Here is a 22,535-nt window from a genome sequence, read left to right as displayed (position 1 = left end):
CCTTTATTCTCTTAGTAAATACTTGGGAATTCAAATTTTACACCAAAGGTTACTTGTCCCTAACTGGAGCATATTATCAGCAACCAGTTCTCAGCATTATGTGTACGGTTTCATAATGGCTAACGCTAACATTAGCAAATCAAGTGAAGCAACTTAGGGTTAAACCTTTTCTTTAAAGTTGTACAAATCTTCTGGCTTATTATGGATAAATCTTATAGATGTTTACAGCACTGGAGGCCATTCGACCCACCATGTCCAAGCCGGCCAGCAAAGATCTGACAACACTAATCTCATTTTCCAGCGCTTGGCCCATAGCCCTGGAGGCTATGGCAACGCAAGTGAATATCTAAATACTTGTTAAATATTACAAGAGTTTCTGATTCAACCACCCTTTGAGACAGTGAGTTCCAGACTCCCACCACCCTCTGGGTGAAAAAATTTCTCCTCAACTCCTCCTCTTAGCCTTCTACTTCATACCTTAAATTTATGCTCCCTGGTCATTGACCCCTCTACTAATGGAAAGAGTGCTTTCCTATCCACCCTATCTATGTCCCTCATAAGATTATACACCTCTATCAGGTCGCCTCTCAACCTTCGCTTCTCCAAGGAAAACAACCCTAGCCTATCCAATCTTTCCTCATTGCTCAGACCCTCCAGCCCAGGCAGCATCCTGGTAAATCTCCTCTGCATCCTCTCCAGTGCAATCACATCCTTTCTATAATGTGGTGACCAGAGCTGCATGCAGTACTGCAGTTGTGGCCTAACCAGTGTTTTATACAGTTCCAGCATAAGCTCCCTGCTCTTGTATCCTATGCTTCGGCTAATAAAGGCAAGTATCCCATATGCCTTCTTAACCACCTTATCTACCTGCCCTGCACACCAAGGTCCCTCTGATCTTCAGTACTTTCCAGGGTCCTACCATTCATAGTGTAATCCCTTGCCTTGTTAGCCCTCTCCAAGTGCATTATCCCACGCTTTTCCGGGTTGAATTCCATTTGCCACTGCTCTGCCCACCTGACCAGTCCATTGATATCCTCCCTGCAGTTTATGGCTATCCTCATTATCACAGAATCAGAATCACAGTGCAGAAGAGGCCCTTTGGCCCATTGAGTCTACACTGACACGTGAGAAACACCTGACCCACCTACCTAATCCCATTTACCAGCACTTGGCCCATAGCCTCGAATGTTATGATGTGCCAAGTGCTCATCCAGTTACTTTTTTAAAGGGTGTGAGGCAACCCGGCTCCTCCACCCTTCCAGGCAGTGCATTCCAGACCGTCACCACACTCTGGGTAAAAATGTTTTTCCTCACATCCCTGCCCCTCACCTTGAACTTTTGCCCCCTTGTGACTGACCTTTCAACTAAGGGGAAAACCTGCTCCCTATCCAGCCTGTCCATGCCCCTCATAATCTTGTGTACCTCGATCAGGTCACCCCCTCAGGCTTCTCTCCTCCAACGAAAACAACCCAAGTCTCTCCAACCTCTCTTCATAGCTTAAATGTTTCATCCCAGGCAACATCCTGGTGAATCTCCTCTGCACCCCCTCCAGTGCAATCACATCCTTTCTATAATGTGGCGACCAGAACTGCACACAGTACTCCAGCTGTGGCCTCACCAAGGTTCTATGCAACTCAACATGACCTCCCTACTTTTGTAATCTATGCCTCGATTGATAAAGGCAAGTGTCCCATATGTCTTTTTCATCACCCCACTAACATGCCCCTCCGCCTTCAGAGATCTATGGACACACACGCCAAGGTCCCTTTGTTCCTCAGAACTTCCTAGTGCCAAGCCGTTCATTGAATACTTCCTTGTCAAATTACTCCTTCCAAAGTGTATCACCTCATACTTTTCAGGGTTAAATTCCATCTGCCACTTATCTGCCTATTTGACCATCCTGTCTATATCTTCCTGTAGCCCAAGACACTCAACCTCACTGTTAACAACCCGGCCAATCTTTGTGTCATCCATGAACTTTTTGATCATACCCTCTACATTTAAGTCCAAATCACTTATACACACTACAAACTGCAAAGGCCCCAGCACCGAGCCCTGAAGAACCCCACTAGAAACAGACTTCCAGTCACACAAACATCCTTCTACCATCACCCTCTGCTTCCTGCCAATTTTGGACCCAACGTGCCACTTTGCCTTGGATCCTTTGGGCTCTTACTTTCTTGACCAGTTTGCCATGAGGGACCTTATCAAAAGCCTTGCTAAAGTCCCCGTAGATCACATCAAATGCATTACCCTCATCAACAGTCCTGGTTACCTCCTCAAAAAATGCGATCAGATTTGTCAAACATGACGTTCCCTTCTATCCCTTCCTCCCTTTTTTAACAATGGGACAACGTGAGCAGTCCTCCAGTCCTCTGGCACCTCACCTGTGGCCAGAGAGGATTTGAAAATCACTGCCAGGGCCCCTGATATCTCTTCCCTTGACTCCCTCAACAGCCTGGGATACATCTCATCCGGGCCTGCGGATTTATCCACTTTTAAGGCTGCTAAACTCACTCATACCTCCTCTCTTTCTATGTTAATTTCCTCTAATACTTCACAGTCCCCCACCTGATGTCTATACCTGCATTGTCCTTTTCTATTGTGAAGACCGATGCAAAGTTTTCATTTGAGGACTATACCCAGGTCCACACACACATTGCCTCTATGGTCCCTAATTGGCCCTATTTTTTCTCTGGTTATTCTCTTGCTTTTTATATATATTTTAAAAAACCCATTGGATTTTCCTTTTATTCTACCCACCAATGCTTTCTCATGCACCCCCTCTTAGCTTTCCTAGTTTCCTTTTGAAGTCCTGTTTCTTCCCCCCTCCCCCCCCCCCCCCCAAACCCCCAACCCTACACCTTTTGTACTCCTCTAGGGACTCTACTGTATTGAGCCCTCAGTATCTGCCATATGCTTTTTTTTTCTTAATCCTAACCTTTATGTCCCTTAATATCCAGGTTCTCTGGACTTGGTCCCCCCCTTTGTCTTTACGGGAACATATTTGTCCTGTACTTTCGCTACTTCTTCCTTGAATGCCTCCCACTGCCCTGACACAGTTTTATCTGCAAGTAGCTGCTCCCAGTCCACTTGGGCCAAATCTTATCTCATCTTAGTAATATTAGCCTTTCTCCAGTTTAGAACTTTTATTCCTGGCCCAACCTTATCCTTTTCCATAACTATCATAAATCTAACCGAGTTATGGTCACTATCTCCAAAATACTCCCCATATGCCTTCCGCCTGCCCAGGCTCATTCACGAATATTAGGTCCAGAACTGCCCCCTCCCTCCTTGGGCTTTCTACGTACTGGCTTAAAAAGTTCTCCTGGATGCAACTTAAGAATTTTGCTCCCCCCCTGCCTTGCACTCTAAAACTGTCCCAGTTAATATTTGGGTAGTTAAAATCCCATACTATTACTGCCTTATTATTCTTACACTTCTCTGAAATTTGGTTACATGTTTGATCCTCTATCTCTCCCTGGCTGTTGGGGGGCTTATCGTACACACCCAACAGTGTGTTTTCCCCTTTTTGTGTTTTTTACTTATACCCATATGGCCTCATTTGATGATCCTTCCAGGGTATTGTCCCTCCTCACTGCTATGCTTGACTCCTTGATCAATAATGCAACACCCCCTCCTCTTCTATCCCTCTCTCTCTATCTCGTCTGAACATCCTATAACCAGGAATGTTGACCTGTCAATCCTGCTCTTTTAGTCAAGTCTTGGTCATAGCTATGATATCATACTCCCACTTGCCTATCTGTGCCCTCAGCTTGTCTGCCTTATTCCTCAAGCTCCTTGCATTAAAATATATTCCATTTAGCCTTGCTAAACTCTCTTCTTACTTATCTAGCCTATGTTTCCTCTGCCTTCCAGATTCACTTACTAGCATTTCAACTTCTAATTCCATCTCAGCTTCTCTCCCCTCTGAACTACTTTTCAGGATCCCGCCCCAACAGCATTAGCAAACCTCCCCGCAAGGATGTTGGTCCCATTCTTATTCAGATGTAATCCATCCAACTTGTACAGGTCCCACCTCCCCCAGAATCAGTCTCAATGCCCCAGACATCTAAAGCCCTCCCTCCTGCACCATCTCTCCAGCCATGCATTCATCTGCTCTATCCTTCTGTCCCTATACCCACTACCTTGTGGCACTGGGAATATTCTGGAGATTGCTACCTTTGAAGTTCTGCTTTTCAATTTCCTACCTAACTCCCTAAAGTCTGCTTGCAGGACCTCGTTTCTCTTTTTTCCTATGTCATTGTACCCAACATGTACCCAACCTCTGGCTGTTCACCCTCCCTCTCCCTTCAGAATGCCCTGCAGCCATTCCGTGACATCATTGACCCTGGCACCCGGGAGGCAACATACCATCCTGGAGTCACATTTACGGCTGCAGAAGCGCCTGTCTACTTCCCTCACTAACGAATCCCCTACCACCATTGCCCTTCCACACTTCTTGCTCCCTCACTGAGCAGTTGGACCACCCACAGTGCCATGGCCTTGGCCCTGCTTGGCCTCCACAGAGGAACCGTCACTCTCACCGTTTTCCAAGGCCGAGAAATAGTTTGCAAGTGAGATGCACTCGGGGGAATTCCCTTACTACCTGCCTGGTCCCCTTCTTCTGTCTAGCGGTCACCCATTCCCTCTCTGCTTGCACTTCCTTAAGCTGCAGGGTGACCACATGCTGAAACGTGCTATCCACGAACTTCTCAGCCTCGTGAGTGCACCGTAGTGCCGCTCAAGCTTCAAAACCTCGAGTTGCTCCAGTCGAAGACACCTCCTGCATACACAGTCATCTAGACCGCCAGGAGCATCTAGGATTTCCCACATAGCGCAGGATGTGCAAATCACGGGACTGAGCTCCCCAGTCATATCTTAACTAAATAGAGTATGTACCCTTGCTTTTATTTTACCCTTACTCCTACTTGAGTATAGACTAGATGCTTGATCCTCTAGGTGCTGCTGACTGCCTGTCCCAGGGTCTTCCTGTCGCATTCTCCTCTAGGATATCTTCCAATATAAATTTTATATCTTCTGACATAAATTTGGATGGGTGAGAGCAGAATTCTGTAGATGTCAGGAAAAGCACTTTTAAAGCAGTTGGATTAGAGAATTGTAGAAATTTATGCTACACAAGGAGGCCCATTAGCCCCTTGTGCTTATCCCGGCCTTCACAAATTACTATCTACTTAGTCCCCTTCCTCTGCCCTTTTTCACATGCCTTTTCATATTTTTAATTTTCTAATATTTATCCACTTCCTTTTAAAGAAAGATAACATAAACTATCTCTGCAACATTGCATGTCCTAATAACCTTCTTGACTTTCAAAAAAAATCTAATCAATATTGGTGAACTTAAATTCACACCTAATGGTTGCTGATACACTAGGTGTATTGAAATGTTGCACTTTGATCATGTGTCTGCTTAAATGGAATAATCAGTAACGTAATGCTAAAATGAGTCCAAAGCATTGTGATGTTAAAGGAAATTTTACAATGGAATGAGTAAGAACACTAACCTTTCTTTGTAAACGTGAACTTAAATGCAGCCCTTACTAACTAGATGTTACTGAGTAGTTGATGACAGTAGCGCTTCAGCATTGACTAATCGAAATGTGACATGCCTTTTATGTTTTGTCATATGCCGTCTTATTTTTCTTCAATTTCAGAGAAGAATTGGACAACCTTCGGAGCACAATTGAAGAAGCCAAACAGAGTCAGATCTCTTCTGTTAGACCACAGCTCCTGGCTGCGGAAGAGAATCTCCACCACATGTTGGTGGATCTGGATCATGTAGAAAGGAAGGTAATGAGCAATGTGCACTTTAAGTCAGATAAAACTCTTCCCCCTCCCATGTGATATTGATATTTAAGGAGATATTCAATTCCTCCCAAGTAAAATATATTCCAAAGAGGAAGAAAGATGGTAAGAGGGGGAAAAAGCATCCATGGCTAAACAAGGAAGTTAAAGATAACATAAAGGCAAAAACTAAGGCATACCAAATTGCAAAGGTCAGTGGCAGGCTGGAAGATTGGGAAACTTTTAAAGATCAACAAAGGGTTACTAAAAAAATAATAAAAAGAGCAAAGGTAAATTATGAAAGAAAACTAGCGCAAAATGTAAAAACTGATAGCAAAAGCTTCTACAAGTATATAAAAGGAAAGAGAGTAGCTAAAGTGAATGTTGGTCCCTTGGAGGGTGAGACTGGGGAGCTAATGGTGGGGAACGCAGAAATGGCAGAGAAGCTTAATCAATATTTTGCCTCAGTTTTCACAGTGGAGGACACTAGTACCACCCCAATAGTAACAGGTAGTGCAGAGGGTATAGAGATGGAGGAACTTAGAACAATCACCATCACTAGAGGAAAAAGTACTGAGCAAACTATTCGGATTGAAGGATGACAAATCCCTAGGACCTGATGGCCTACATCCCAGGGCCTTAAAGGAAGTGGCAGCAGAGATAGTGGTTGCATTGGCTATAATATTCCAAAATTCCCTGGATTCTGGAAAGGTTCCAGTGGATTGGAAAAATGCTAATATAACGCCCTTATTCAAAAAGATGGGGGGAGGCAGAAAGTAGGAAACTATAGACCAGTTAGGTTAACGTCTGTCGTTGGGAAATTGTTGGAATCCATTGTTAAGGAAGTAGTAATGGGGCATTTGGAAAGTCAAAATGCAATCCATCAGAGTCAGCATGGTTTTATGAAGAGTAAATCGTGTTTGACTAATTTGCTAGAGTTCTTTGAAGATGTGACGAGCAAATTGGCTAATGGGGATCCTGTAGACGTAGTATATCTGGACTTCCAGAAGGCCTTTGATAAGGTGCCGCACAAAAGATTAATACACAAGATAAGATCACATGGAGTTAGGGGTAATATATTAGCTTGGATAGAGGATTGGCTAACCAACAGAAAGCAGAGAGTCAGGATAAATGGGTCTTTTTCTGGATGGCAAGCTGTAACTAGTAGGGTGCCACAGGGTTCAGTCCTTGGGCCCCAACTATTTACAATCTATATTAATGACTTGGATTCAGGGATAGAAGGTACTAGAGTTAAATTTGCAGATGACACCAAAATAGGTGGGAACGTAAGTTGCAATGAAGAAATAAGAAATTTACAAATGGATATGGACAGGTTAGGTGAATAGGCCAAAATTTGGCAGATGGAGTTTAACGTGGATAAGTGTGAGGTTATCCATTTTGGTCAGAAGAATAAAAATGCGACTTATTATTTGAATGGAGAGAAACTTCAGAATGCTTCAGTGCAGCGGGATCTGGGTGTCCTCGTGCATGAATCGCTGAAAGCCAATATGCAGGTACAGCAGGTAATAAGGAAGGCAAATGGAATTTCGGCATTTATTGCTAAAAGAAGAGAGCATAAGAATAGGGACGTGTTGTTGCAACTGTACAAGGCATTGGTGAGACTGCACCTGGAGTACTGTGCACAGTTTTGGTCCCCTTACTTGAGGAAGGATGTAGTTGCATTGGAGGTGGTTCAGAGCAGGTTCACTAGATTAATTCCAGAGATGCGGGGCTTGTCTTATGAGGAGAGATTGAGCAGTTTAGGCCTATACTCGCTAGAGTTTAGAAGGATGAGAGGAGATCTAATTGAGGAATATAAGATGCTAATGGGGATAGACAAAGTAGACGTGAAGCGGATGTTTCCCCTTGTGGGGCATTCTAGAACGAGAGGTCATAGTTTTAGGCTAAGGGGTGGTAGATTTAAATCAGAGATGAGGAGGAATTACTTTTCTCAAAGGGTTGTGAATCTGTGGAACTCACTACCTCAGTGCAGTGGATGCTGGGAAGCTGAATAAATTTATGGAGGAGATAGACAGATTTTTAATTAGTAATGGGTTGAAAGGTTATGAGAAGAGGGCGGGAAATTGGAGTTGAGGTTGAAATAAGATCAGCCATGATCGTATTGAGTGGCGGGGCAGGCTCGAGGGGCTGAATTGCCTACTCCTGCTCCTAGTTTTTATGTCCTTATATATGTTCTTATGTGATATCCCCTTTATCAAATGCAGCTACTGTTGTTGCGGTACAATTTGAAATGGAGCAACAGCATTCAACATCTCACCAAATTGGTTCTTCATTTTTATTAGCCAGTCAGTGAGTGTTGGGCTGTTTGAAGAAACATTAATCAATCCTTTCATCAGCTTTTGCGCACTCGAAGAAATTCTAGATAGCGATAAGGAATGAAGGCCCTTTCTTGTTTCCCTTCTTCACTATGGCGAAATTTAAATGTTGTAACATTTCCATTTGACGTAAAAAGACTACATTTCTATTGAAATTAGGAGTCATCACGCAGCCACCCAGTCTAACTTGTGCTTTTTCAGGACCTTAAAACCCTGAAACTCTTTGTCTTTTTTTCCCTCCTGTAACATTCATGCTACTTAATATGTCTTTGAAAACAAACAAGCTTTAACGAATAGCTGAATACCAAACTACTTGACGGTGTCTTATCATGTATGGGGTGTAAACATCAAACTTTCCATGTAATATTTTGCAGATCTGTTTCAGTCAAAAGTTAAATAACCATCTGTCTTTTGAAGAGCTGAAACAATTCACAGGTTGCCATTGTATTGCAAGCATGAGTAAGAAAACTGTACAGTATCTTTGTGGGACTTGGGAAATAAATGTAAATGGTAATAATGCAATATAATATATTTTTGCTCAGCCTTTGCTTGCATATTAAATTATGTAGTGATATTTTATGCTTTGCAAACCTTGTTATAATTTGTTCCTGCAATCAACTGAAGAGGCAACCAAAATTAGTAATAACTCCAGTCTTGGGATGCAGCATTCTGTTAGTAATTCAATCCCAGAGGCAGGTATCAAATGCAAACTACTGAGTATTGTGATTTATACCTTGCACTGCATCATATTACAGCTACTGGTCTGAGATAGCTAGTTTCAGATAGGCAGTATCTCAATTACAAGTGCTTGGCATGATTCAAGCTGCATGAGATGGTGTGCATGTGTGCACAAGTATACAGAGCTCTTCATCCAGCATTTAAAGCTTAAATGTTCAGAGATCGTGAGTGGGAAATTTCATACTCAGAATGTTTAAATCAATTACAGGCAGGTTTAAGAGGTTCCAAACAGGTTAAAGAGTCTCATGAAAACTTTGTCAAGCAGTTTGATATCATACTGGAACCTACGTCATGCATTGTCACGCCTCCTCTTTCCACTGTTGAATTAGGTCCTGAATGCATTGTTGTACTACAACCTTAGTATCAGGCTGCTTTAAAGTGATGTTAAATGTGCATCTGGAGATAGCTGGCAACCAGGTGATTTCTGAGAGCAAATGTTGGACTGCCTGTTTTTAAAAAGATAAAGATTTCAGCTTATCCCCATTAAACTAAAATGTCCAAATATTTTAAGAAAATTCAGTTGAATGTCAGCAATAATTATTAGTAAACGACTAACAGTAAATAGTTTTTAAAGCTTTAACCTTTCTCTGTTTCTATTTTTTAACAGTATTTTGCGTTCATTATTTTCATCACTGAATTTAACTTTAACTTTTATTTTCTTTCTTTTAACTTTAACTATTCAAAAAATAAAACTTGATCTCTTATCATGCCTGCACTGTCGACTTCCGACCTTTCATAGTTTGACAGAAAAACTGGTTTTTAACCAACTAATTGATGGACTAAACGTTAATGCCTGACCTGCGTGCACATTGGAGTAACTAGGTGAACTGTTTGATGCTTTTTTTATTTCGGATTGACTGAAGTACCCCATGAAACAAATGATTGGAAATCCAGGGCATAACTAGTCAGAGCCCTAGGATTGAATTACACTTTAAATTCTGGCAACAGTGTCTTATTCTTTATAACCTGTACTCTCTCAACCTGTCTTCCATATTGCACTGCTTCTCATTTTGAGTAATTCTGGTTTCTTTCTGCTGAAATATCTACTTTTTGTTTAGGTGCAGGCAGCTCAGTCAGAAGCCAAAATAGTTGTTCAGTACAGTGAGCTGGTGGCTATGGCCAGGGATGAGTTCAAGAAGGAACTGGAGAGCATCACTCCAGACGTAAAGCCTGGATGGAAAAATCTCAGTAAGTACAGTGTTTGTTTCTTGTATTGTAATTTTAATTACATTTCCTTTTACAGTCATTCATACTAACAAAAGAGAGAATTAAATGTTGTTTTGACTTCAAGTATTATGAACGTACAAATTAGGAGCAGGAGTAGGCCACTTAGCCCCTTGAGCCTGTTCCACCATTCAATAAGCTGCTCTGATTGTAACCTCCTGCCTACCCCCGATAACCTTTCACCCTCTCGTTTATCAAGAATCTATCTACCTTGCCTTAAAAATATTCAAAGACTCTGCTTCCACTGCCTTTTGAGAAAGAGGACTCCAAAGACTCACTACCCCCTGAGAGAAAAAACTTCTCCTCCTCTGTCTTAAATGGGTGACTCCTTACTTTTAAACAGTGATCCCTAGTTCTAGATACTCTCACAAGCGGAAACTTCTCTCCACATCCGTCTGTCAAGACTCCTCAGGATCTTCATGGTTTCAGTCAAGTTGCCATTGTTCCTATGAAGTTCAGTGCAACATTTTTGCTGTCTTATTTGCTTTAATGAAAGTATTTGCACCCAAAGAGGTATACAAAAATTTTAGATTAAAAAAAATGTTTCAGCACACAACCAAAGCAGCAAAAATGCAAAATGTTTTTATTTGCCGTAAGAAGCGGTAGAAGAGTCTTAAAATATTATTAACCTTTGTCTCTGTGGCATGTGCAGCCAGGTTTGTGAAACTTTTAATTTATTTTCTCATGCATTCCATGAGCTAATGAAGTGTACATTTCAGCTTAATACTTAGAACTGAACTTGTTTATTTAGGAAACAATTTGAGGGGGTGGGGACGGGCAGCACGATTGAGACTTCTAAAATACCTTGAAAAATTGAGTACACAACCAGGCTACTTAGCTTGGACTGAGCTTGAAAGTGTAAGTATAAATGTAAGTAAAATTAATAAGTCTCCAGCAGGACCAGAAAGTAAAACGTATAACCTGTGACCAAGGGGCCATGTGCAGCTCTGAAAGCCCAAGTAACTTGGTCCTATTTGTATTCATTGCTCATTCATTGATTTCTTCTGTCTGCATTTACAGCGCCTGAAGATTTGGAAAGGACTGCTTTTGGTGTTGCTTCTAGTGAAGCTTAACGCAATCAAACAGCATTAACGTGGTTTTCTGAAAGGGAAATCATGTTTGACAAATTTGCTAGAGGCTCTTTCAGGATATAAAGAGCCGAGTTGATAAAGGGGAACCGGTAGATGTAGTGTATTTGGGTTTCCAGAAGACATTCGTTAAGAAGCCACATAAAAGGTTATTGCACAAGATAGGAGCACACAGTATTGAGAGTAATGTATTAGCATGGATTGAGGATTGGTTAACACACAGAAGACAGAGAGTCGGGATTAATAGGTCTTTTTCAGGTTGGAAAGATGTAACTAGTGGAGTGCCACAAGGATCAGTCCTAGGGCCTCAATTATTTACTATCTATATTAATGACTTGGAGGAGGGGGCAGAGGGTAATGTATCCAAATTTGCTGATGATACACAAATAGGTGGGAGGGCATGTGATGAGGACATAAAGAATCTGCAAGGGGATATAGCTAGATTGAGTGAGTGGGCGAAAACTTGGCAGAAGGAGTTTAATGTAGGAAAGTGTGAGGTCATGCACTTTGGTAGGAAAAATCAAAAGGCAGGTTTTATTTAAATGGAGAGAGACTCCAAAAAAGTGCAGCACAGAGGGATCTGGATGTTCTTGTGCATGAAACACAAAAAGTTAGCATGCAGGTGCAACAAGTATATTTTTTTATTATTCATTCATGGGATGTGGGCATCGCAGGCTAGGCCAACATTTATTGCCCATCCCTAACTGCCTTTGTTCAGAGGGCATTTAAGAGTCAACCACATTGCTGTGTGTCTGGACTCACATGTAGGCCAGATGGCAGATTTCCTTCCCTAAAAGACATTAGTAAACCAAATGAGTTTTCACAACAATCAACATGATTATCATTAGACTTTTAATTCCAGATTTTTCTTGAATTCAAATTCCACCACAGATGGTGGGATTCGAACCCAGGTCCCAGGGGCATTGCCCTGGGTCTCTGGATTACCAGTCCAGTGACAATACCACGAGGCCATTGCCTAAATTAAGAAGGCAAATGGAATTTTGGCCTGTCTTGTTAGGGGGTTGGAGTATAAAAATAGGGAAGTCTTGTTACAACTGTACAGGGTGTAGGTGAAGCCGCACCTGGGGAAGAATTTTTCCCATGTTGGGCAGGCCAAGTGGACCCGATCGCCGCCTGCGATCGGGTCCGTGCCGCCGTTTTACACAGGTGGGCCAATTAAGGCCCACCCAGCGTATTTCTCGACTCCCGAGGATAGCAGGAGTGGGCGGGCAGTGGCGGGTGTGCACAGGCCACCAGGTCCAATGGTGACCCGGCAGCCTGTTTCAATGAAGGCCTGGCAGCCTTTGCAAGGCTGCTCACAATGGCCGGGAGAAGAGCACAGCAGAGGGCTACTGTGCATCATACAAGTCCGGAGGGTAGGCCAGTGGGGCAGGCCAGGCCGGAGGATAGGCCAGCAGGGCAGTGTGCCCCTCGTTTCTCAGATGAGTGCCTAGCTGCCTGTGGCAACACGGTTAGAGGTCCTGATTCCGAGGGACGGGAGGCAGAGGCTTCCCCACCTGACCAAACGTGCGTGTGAGGAGGTGGCCGAGAGTGTGAGCTCCCAAGATGTGGTGCGGTCCAGTGCCGTAAAAAATTCAACGACCTCCTGTGCTCGGAAAGGGTGAGTACCATGTTGGTTGAGATTACTTAATGCAGCCGTCGCCCTTTTTCCTCCCGCCCTGCAGCCCTGAGTACAGTAACAGCATTGAATCCCCCACGGCATGGATCCTTCGCTGGGTGTGCCAGCAGATATTTCCCATGCCTGGTTCACCCTGGGAGGGTTGAGCTAGGATGAGTTCTGCACCCGCAGCATTTGTGACACTGACACCCAGAGTATAAAATGTGGGTGAAACTCAAGGATCTGCGCCTAGGCATAGTGCTGGAACTGGGAAGCATGTCAAAGTCAGGGTGCTAACATGCTGGGAGGGGAGCTTCCAGGTGGTGGGGCACCAAGCTATCTGCTGGTCTTTGTGCTCCATGTGCTTGTGCTTCCTTGCTTAGTAAAGTTACACCTTGTGGTACCACATGTGATGGAGGCAGCATTTGGGCAAGGTGGGAGGGTGGGGTCAGCCTTGGCTTCTTTGTGTGAGTGTGCGGCAGCTGCGGGGTAACAAAGAACTGGAGTCCTGCAATGTCCCGCTTTGGCTGGGTTGGCAGGGATGCGACGGGAATCCGGGTACAGGCTGGACTAATTCAGGAGAAGACTGCGCACAGTTCCGCAGGGCAGATGCAGACTGGCGGAGGCCAGGCCCAGTTGGCAATCCCGACACCTTTGGAGCAGCAGGCTATTGATTTGGAGAGGCGTCATGCCCCCAGGTCCACCGGTGACGTTGAGGCTGGGGTGCCACGGGGAGGCATGTTTGGCAAGCACTCAGGCCACCATGTATGTCCCAAAAACCATGACACTGCTGAATGCTCAGTGATTGAAGTTTGCAACATGGGTTTACCATTGATTATGGACGGATGAGCGCTTAATGATCCAGGGAACCGGCATGCAAGTTGACATTGTCTGCACTGTAACTAATCCTTGTTCTTCCTTTCAGCATCACCGGAGCAGGGCTGGGAGGAGGAGGCAGAGGGGCCACCTTTCACACTTGAGGGCCCAGAGGAAATCCACTCACCAGTGTCACACCATCTCAGCCAGGCAGGCACCAGCGCAGATACTAGCACCTCAGTGGGAATTAGATCTTTGGTTTGTGTCTTGGGGCACAGCGGTGAGGGCACTTCACACTTGCTTGAGGTGTGGGCAGAGACAGAGTGCCCAGGGCACTGCAGTCAGAGGACTGCAGGGGACCAGGCACATGCTTGGTCGGTGGCTGATGATGTGCCTCAGGCATTGTCTGTGAAGCAGCAAACTCTGGAAGTGCAGCAGGGTATGTGGGAGGACTTGGCAGAGATACATGAGGCTATGCGTGGCATGGTGCCCGTGCTTGAGGGGTCCACGCCGAGCATCACCGATGCATTGAACCTCATAGCCGAGCGCCATGCTTCCTCCATGGAGAGAGTGGCGACGCTTGTGGAGAGGCTTCTCCAGGAGAACAGTCAGGGGCTCCTGGGGTTGTGCTTGGACCTGCAAGCCCTCACGGCGGCATTGACCTCAGCTGGTCATTGCCCGTGTGTGAGGTGGTTTGGGCAGCAAGTATCCCAGCTCAGTGCCTATCCATCTATAGTGAGCAGGGAGGTCCGAAGTGACCTCACATCAGCGCAGCAGCTGTCTGTCGTTTCTGCGGGCTCCTCTCAGGGTGCTTCGGATGAGGGCAGCAGCTCCTCCACCCCTCTGCCAGTGACCGTGGCATCCAATGAGGCTGCGGCGACTGGGAAGAAGTCAGCTGTGGAACTGGCTGCTCCCTCCCAGGCAGGGCCATCAAATGCTCTGCAGGCAAGAGGACGTCCGCCAAGATCATCGAGGCCAACAAGACAGCCACAGTGAGCAGGCAGTCTCGGACGCCAGTGCCAGCGAGGGGACAACACCTGGATGTAGCACCCGTAAGTGTAAATTTAAGGCACCTTAGGCACACCACGGGTTTCTCATTGGTGCTTTTATGTTGGCCCATAGTAGTTTATTGAAGACTTGGAGTGATGTGCACACTTTTTTTTTGATTAATGAAGTTACATTTGTTCTCAATAAATTTTGATAAGTTGCCATGCCTCAGGGTGATTCCTTACTTCTCCAAGTGGACGGGAACCCGTGATGTTATGAGTGAGTTGTTTGACATTGAGCTTTAAGGGCCTTATCCAGGCAGATTTAGTATTTGGGTCAAAACAAAAACAGAATTACCTGGAAAAACTCAGCAGGTCTGGCAGCATCGGCGGAGAAGAAATCAGTTAACGTTTCGAGCCTCCATGGCCCTTCGGCAGAACTGAAGCATAGTTAGGAGAAAGGAGAAATATAAACTGATTACCTTTCCAGGTAATTCTGTTTTTGTTTTGGATTTCCAGCATCCGCAGTAGCTTTTAGCTTTTTGTTTTTATTTTAGTATTTGGGTATTGAGTATGGAGCCTGCAGCTCTGGCTGTGTGTTGAAGGCCCATCTCTGGCGGACTAGCTGAAGGTTCTTTGGATTAAAGCTTCCTGGGTATCCCTGCCTCCCGGGAGTATTCCCGGGTCAGCGTCTACCCCCTCAGCTTTCTGCTGTGTGTGTTCATCCTAATGACCTAGGGCCGAATGACCTACCCCTGTTGTGTTCTTATGTTCATTGGTGGTCCATTAATTTAAAATTGTCACAATGAGAAGTTAGGAGAAATTTCTTGCATGGAACATGGAATGCTTTGCCAGAATAAGTGGTTGATACAGAAGCTGTTACATTTTTAAATCAAAAACTGATAAATAACTGAAACAGAGGAAAATAGAGGGATGTGGGGAGAGAGAGCAGGGTGGTGGAATTAGTTTTGGATTATTCTTGCAAAGAGCTGGCACACACCTGATGGGCTGAATGGCATCTTTCTATGCTGCTAGTTTCTCGAGTTCTATTTAAGTTTTTTTCCTTGTATTTTTGTTCATTGAAAGATTACTGCTACTTTCTTTTATTGAGCTTTAAACCATGCTATAGCGGTTGAAATTATTTATGTACCAGGCTGTTAGCAGGCTTAAAAAAAAACATGTCTGTTATGAGACACAGCAGTTCAGTAGATTAGCCCTTTTAATGCTTGAGACCTTAATATGAACTTTGGTGCAGCTTCTCTACTGGTTGTAATTAGAAATTAGCTTGACAGTCTTAACCTAGTTGCTAATAAGAACACAACATTAAAAAAATAGGAGCAGGAGTAAACCATATGGCCCCTTGAGCCTGCTCCGCTATTCGATATGATTATGGCTGATTCTCAGCCTCAACTCCACTTTCCCAACTCTCTCCATATCCCTTGAATCCCTGAGAGACCAAAAATCTGTCTTATCTCCATCATAAATATACTCAATGATGAAGCTTTCACAACCCTCGGGGGTAGAGAATTTCAAAGTTTCTCAATTATGTGACTCAAGAAATTTCTTCAAATTTCAATCCTAAGTGATCAACTGCATATCCTGAGACTGAAACCCATGTTCTAAATTACCCAGCAATGGGAAACAGCCTCTTTCTGTCTCTCCTGTTAAACCCTTTCACAATGTTTCAATGATATCACCTCTCATTCTTCTAAACTCCAGAGAATATGGATCCAATTTACTCAGCCTCTGGTCATAGGACAATCCCTTCATCCCAGGAACCAATCTAGTGAACCTTTGCTGTACTGTCCCCAATGCATGGCCCCCCCCAGGCAGCACTATTTGGTACCAGCTGATTCAGAAGTCAAGGCTGGACAGTAATGGGAAGTGAAAAACGTCCTACTGGTGCAGTAGAGGTGCTGTTCTACAGTTTAAGCCCACAGAAGCCAGTTGAAGTAAAGGCACAGTGGCTGGGAAACTCCAGTGCGTGGCCTGGTGGTATTTCGCATTTTATTTCTGAGCTTGCCTTCATGAAACTGGAAAAATTGCCAAGAAGTTTAGAAGGAAGAAAATAACCCTAGTTGGTTTAAAACATGCCTTGATGATGCTGAAACTCAAGGTGACAAATATCATTGCTCACAGCAAATGTTGAACCATCAAAAACATGCTTTGTGCTATCTGTAGGGATGAGTAAGAAAATGACTAACTGAATAACTTGGCATGAGCAGAAAGCACTATGGTTTCCTTGGTGTGGGAGTTGTGGTGAATATAGACAGGCAAGAGAGAATCTGAAAGCCAGAAATACTTCCTATACAAAGATGGACCACTTAAGCAAGATAACACAGCTGGTGTAATAATTAACTGTATGTAAACAATAGACTCAGATGAAATGGTAACATGTGAATTACATTTAAAATTTTTGAGATGTGTGTTGCCATTGATACAGATTGGAGAAAGTGCCGACAAAATACAGTTAGGAGATATTTTCTTGAACAATACCAGTTTGAAAAGGGAGTTAGCAGCAGGGCACAGATCTTGTGAAATACAGATAAGAAAGCGCTGATCCCCAAGGGTCAGCCTAACCGCTAGTTTGTGGAATGTTTGGAGAACAGTAAACAGATGCAACCGCAGTGCATGTACGAGGGGGAGGTAATTGTCTGCATGATTTTGACCCAACGGCTCTGAAGGAATGACGATATAGTTCCAAGTCAGTGGCAGCAGTGTATTAACCATTTACAAAATGCAGTGCAGCAACTCACACCAAGGCACCTTTCCAACCTGGGATCTCTACCACCAAGAAGTACAATGACATCAGAGGCATGGAAACACCACCACTTGTAAGTTCCCTTTCAAGCCAAACACCATCCTGACTTGGAATTATATCGCCATTCATTCCTTCACCGCTGTTGGGTCAAAACCCTGGAACTCCCTTCCTAATAACATTGTAGCTGGAGCTACAATAGATGGACTGAAGTGGCTCAAGAAGGTGCCTCATCACCACCTTCTCAAGGGCAATTAGGGATGAGCAGCAAAGGCTGGCTCACTTTCCATGACAGAATTAAATAAAAAATGCTGGCTTCCAATTATAGATTATATACCGACCACTGAAAATTGTTGTCACCTCATAAACCTGAGCAATTTTACAAGAACAGCAATGTGGCCATTATAAGTAGCCTCAATATCTTCTGATTAGGAAGGTGAAAGTCAGCCACAATTCGAGGTCTTGATTGATATCCAAAAGTTCCTATTGGAAGGTGCACTTGTGTATTTGTGGAGTGAAGATAGGAAACCTTATGACAATTGCTGTCTAGATTCACACATTGGGAAAAGTCACTTAAATGTATTTACTATTTTTGAGGCCAGTGATATTGCACGGCTATGAATTCTCCGAGGTAGGGATAAGAAAAAGTTGATAACAGGAATAGAAGTAAATCTGACACATGGATGTGAATGTAAGTTTCTGTTAATAACTGTATTGCACTTACTAAGTATGTGAGAGAACATGGTTTATTGATATCTCCTTGATTGGGAGCGGGGTGGTCAATAGCCAAAATTCAAAATTGTTATGTCTAGTGAATTAAATTGAGACACTGTCATTTAGTAGTCATGCGTGGAAAGGCAAAATTTGCTGTAAGACTTAATTTGGACTGGAATTCGCACTGCAACTCTAGTGTTAGTCTGAAGCAGAGTTGCTTTGTATATTGTCAGTGTAACCTGAACCCAGAGCCAGACTCCTGACTTGACACTAGAAATGGAGTGAGACTCTTTTTGGAAAAGTTTCACCCTACTTTGAATTTGGTTTGGACCCTAACAACTGATTTATAGATAACTGTTTAATGCAATGCAAAGCTAAAATGGCTTTTCACTAATGCTAACTTTGTAGTGTTAATTCAGCATTAAGGATCCTGTATGAATTTTAATTACAAAGGAATATTTCAGAATTTACTTCTTCTAAAATAGAAACCTCTTCTAAATCCATTGTGCTGTTTATATTGTAAGTGGTCTCTATCTGTGTTTTTCTGTTTAACATAAACATAGCAATGGGTGACATGATTTCTATTAAACTTGGCTGCTACAAGATATTTCACAATATTGGAACTCGAGTGAAGAGTACAGCCCCTTGTAGCAGTTCCACCATTGTTAGGTTATGGTGGTCTGTTTACTCTCTTGCCTTTACTTCATATCCCTTGATCTCCTTATCTAACAAAGATATATCAATCTTAGTCTTGATAAGTTCAGTTGATCCAGCATCCATAACCTTTATGGAATTCAAGATTTGAACTAAATTTTGTGTGACTGTCCCAGTTTTATTCCTAAATGACTGAGCTCTAATTTGACTTACCAGCCCCTCTGGTTCTGGATTCCCTCTCCAGAGGAAATGGTTTCTCTGCACCCGTCCTATCCCAATCTCTGACACATTGAAGAACTTTTATTAGATCACTCCTCAACCTGATGGAAATGCAAACCAATTTTATGCATCCCGTAACACAGGAATTGGTAGATGTAAGATGAACAAGGTCTATCTAGTTCACCTTCCACCATACTGGTTGTAGCACGACAATAATGGAGTGGTTGACTAATTTAACCCTTTTAAGCCTTTCTATCTTTCCAGTGAATCTATACCACCTCTAAGACCAGTAAATCTTTCATGACGTTCGGTGCCCCAAATTAAATGCTGTACTCCCAAGTGAGTCTGACCTAAGCTCTGCACTACTGAAGCATCAGTTTTCTCGCTTTCGTATTCCATTTGCAGTTATGACAAAAAGCGGAGTTTGAGGAAGGGAGATCTCAAGCCAACATGAATGCTGTCACTTAGCAGTTTCAAAGTGGAGTCATCCTCTGTCGGCACATCCTTTGCCAAAGGTCTGTAAAAGTGAGGACCTAGATCAAATAGTTGAATGAGTTGTATCTGTGCCATTCAACTTTGATGTGTACCACATCAAGGACAACAAGCAAATTGTCCAAGTTGGTACTATTATCACTTGAAGACAAACGTCCATCAAATAGCTCAAATGGCATCTCTGGAGGTGTTATTTGAAGGTTGATTATATGATTATAAGCTCGTATATCCATTATTTGGTGCTGCCATTATTGGTTTGTAGAGTTTACCTTGAACTGGTGCGGTCATGCTGAGGTCAGGATGGTGGTAGTCCACTTGCAGGTTATGGTAAGTTGTGTGGTTGACCCTGTTGTTCAGGATTTCTTCCAACCTGTCTCAAGCAAAGGCTGAAACACTTGATGGTCATTAGGCAACTAACCAGCAAGTGACATTCCTCTTTGGGATGGGATAGGTTAGCAGTATCTCTTGGCTTCAGGATGACATGACCTGTTCTGAGATTGGTCAGGAGTAGAACCCTGAGTGAAATTGGTAATCCAATTCTTGTGCCAGGCTGATTGGCGTTACTTCAGGATGCTTTTGCTTGTTGATCAACCAACATAACTCATTGCTGAGTTCTGAAGGCAGTGATCTGTCATTAGTGTTGAGATTCCCTCTGTCAAGTCCAGATAACCCCTTAGCCTATGCATTAACTGGCAGTTAGGATCTCAGTGGCTGGAAAATAATCTTTCATGTACCCTAAGCTAATATATTGTATGGCTTTAGCTGGTTAGACTCCAGCAGTATCCTTTTTTTCATTCATTCATGGGATGTGGGCTTCGTTGGCTGGGCCAGCATTTATTGCCCATCCCTAGTTGCCCTTGAGAAGGCGGTGGTGAGCTGCCTTCTTAAACTGCTGCAGACCCTGTGGTGTAGGTACACCCACAGTGCTGTTAGAAAGGGAGTTCCAGGATTTTAACTCCGCAACAGTGAAGGATCAGCGATATATTTGCAAGTCAGGATTGTGGGTGACTTGTAGGGGAACTTCCACGTGGTGGTGTTCCCACTGTCTGCTTGTCGTTCTAGATGGTAGTGGTCGTGGGTTTGGAAGTGCTGTCCAAGGAGCCTTGGTGAATTCCTGCAGCGCATCTTGTAGATGATACACTCTGCTCCTACTGTGCATCAATGGAGGAGGGAGTGAATGTTTGTGGATGTGGTGCCAATCAAGTGGGCTTCTTTAGTAAAATAAAAGCAAAAAACTGTGGATGCTGGAAATCCAAAACAAAAACAAAAATACCTGGAAAAACTCAGCAGGTCTGGCAGCATCTGCGGAGAGGAGCACAGTTAACGTTTTGAGTCCGAATGACCCTTCAACAGAACAGTTCTGTTGAAGGGTCATTTGGACTTGAAACGTTAACTGTGCTCCTCTCCGCAGATGCTGCCAGACCTGCTGAGTTTTTCCAGGTATTTTTGTTTTTGAAGTGGGCTTCTTTGTCCTGATGGTATCAAGTGGGGAGTATTCCATCACACTCTTGACTTGTGCCTTGTAGATGGTGGACAAGTTTTGGTGAGTCAGTAGGTGAGTTACTCATTGCATGATTCCTAGTCTCTGACTTGCTCTTGTAGCCATGATATTTACATAGTCAGTCCAGTTCAGTTTCTGGTCAATGGTAATCCCCAGGATGTTGTAGTGGGGGATCAGTGATGGTAATGCCATTGAACGTCAAGGGGCGATGGTTAGGTTCTCTCTTATTGGAGATGTTCATTGCCTGGTACTTGTGTGGCGTGAATTTTACTTCCCACTTGTCAGTCTAGGCCTGGATATTGTCCTGGTCTTGCTGCATTTGGACATGGACTGCTTTAGTATCTGAGGAGTTGCGAATGGTGCTGAACATTGTGCAATCATCAGTGAACATCCCCACTTCTGACCCTTATGATGGAAGGATGGTCATTGATGAAGCAGTTGAAGATGGTTGGGCTGAGGACACTACCCTGAGGACATCCTGCAGTAATGTCCTGGAGCTGAGATGACTGATCTCCAACAATCACAACCATCTTCCTTTGTGCTAGGTATGACACCAAACAGTGGAGAGTTTTCCTCCTGAATCCCATTGACTCCAGTTTTGCTAGGGCTCCTTGATGCCACACTCGGTCAAACGCAGCCTTGATGTCAAGGACAGTCACTCTCACCTGACTTCGGGAGTTCAGCTCTTTTGTCCATGATTGAACCAAAGCTGTAACGAGGTCAGGAGCTGAGTGGCTCTGGTGGAACCCCAACTGGGTGTCACTGAGCAGGTTATTGCCAAGGCAAGTGCCACTTGATAGCACTGTTGATGACCCCTTCCATTACTTTTCTGATGATTGAGAGTAGACTGATGGGTTGGTAATTGGCCGGGTTGGATTTGTCCTGCTTTTTGTGTACAGGACATACCTTGGCAATTTTCCACATTGCCAGGTAGATGCCAGTGTTATAGCTGTACTGGGACAGTTTGGCTTGGGGCGCAGCAAGTTCTGGAGCACAAGTCTTCAGTACTATTGCTGGAATATTGTTAGGGCCCATGGCCATTGCAGTATTCAGTGCCTTCAGCTGTTCCTTGATATCATGTGGACTGAATTGAATTGGCTGGAGACTGGCATCTGTGATGCTGGGGACCTCCGGAGGAGGCCGAGATGCATCATCTACTCGACACTTCTGGCTGAAGATTGTAGCAAATGCTTCAGCCTAATCTTTTGCACTGATGTGCTGGGCTCCCCCATCATTGAGGATGGGGATATCTGTGCAGCCTCCTCCTTCAGTGAGTTGTTTAATTATCGTCCACCATTTATGACAGGATGTGGCAGGACTGCAGAGCTTAGATCTGATCTGTTGGTTGTGGGATTGTTTACCTTTGTCTGTCTCTTGTTGCTTATGCTGTTTGGCACACAAGTAGCCCTGTGTTTATAGCTTCACCAAGTTGACACCTCATTTTTAGGTATGCCTGGTGCTGCTCCTGGCATGCCCTCCTGTGCTCTTCATTGAATTAGGGTTGATCCCCTAGCTTGATGCTAATGGTAGACTGGGGGATATGTTGGGCTGTGAGGTTACAGATTGTGTTCAAGTACAATTCTTCTG

General features: G+C 43.9%; 1 protein-coding gene across 5 annotated transcripts in view; it reads left to right on the top strand.

The window, feature by feature from the left end:
* Window positions 1-22,535, top strand: part of immt (inner membrane protein, mitochondrial (mitofilin)) — a 75,579-nt gene that overhangs the window by 35,662 nt on the left and 17,382 nt on the right. For 4 of the 5 annotated variants that reach the window (XM_078553776.1, XM_078553758.1, XM_078553741.1 and 1 more), the window contains 2 exons: window positions 5,675-5,810; window positions 9,937-10,066. In XM_078553776.1, coding sequence (XP_078409902.1) covers window positions 5,675-5,810; window positions 9,937-10,066 — 266 coding nt within the window. Of the gene's footprint in view, window positions 1-5,674; window positions 5,811-9,936; window positions 10,082-22,535 lie in introns of all 5 variants that reach the window. The other variant, XM_078553751.1, reaches the window with a different exon arrangement.

This window comes from Cetorhinus maximus, chromosome 1, assembly GCF_964194155.1.
Source record: "Cetorhinus maximus chromosome 1, sCetMax3.hap1.1, whole genome shotgun sequence".
Lineage (NCBI taxonomy): Eukaryota > Metazoa > Chordata > Chondrichthyes > Lamniformes > Cetorhinidae > Cetorhinus > Cetorhinus maximus.
This window is presented reverse-complemented; position numbering and strand designations above follow the sequence as displayed.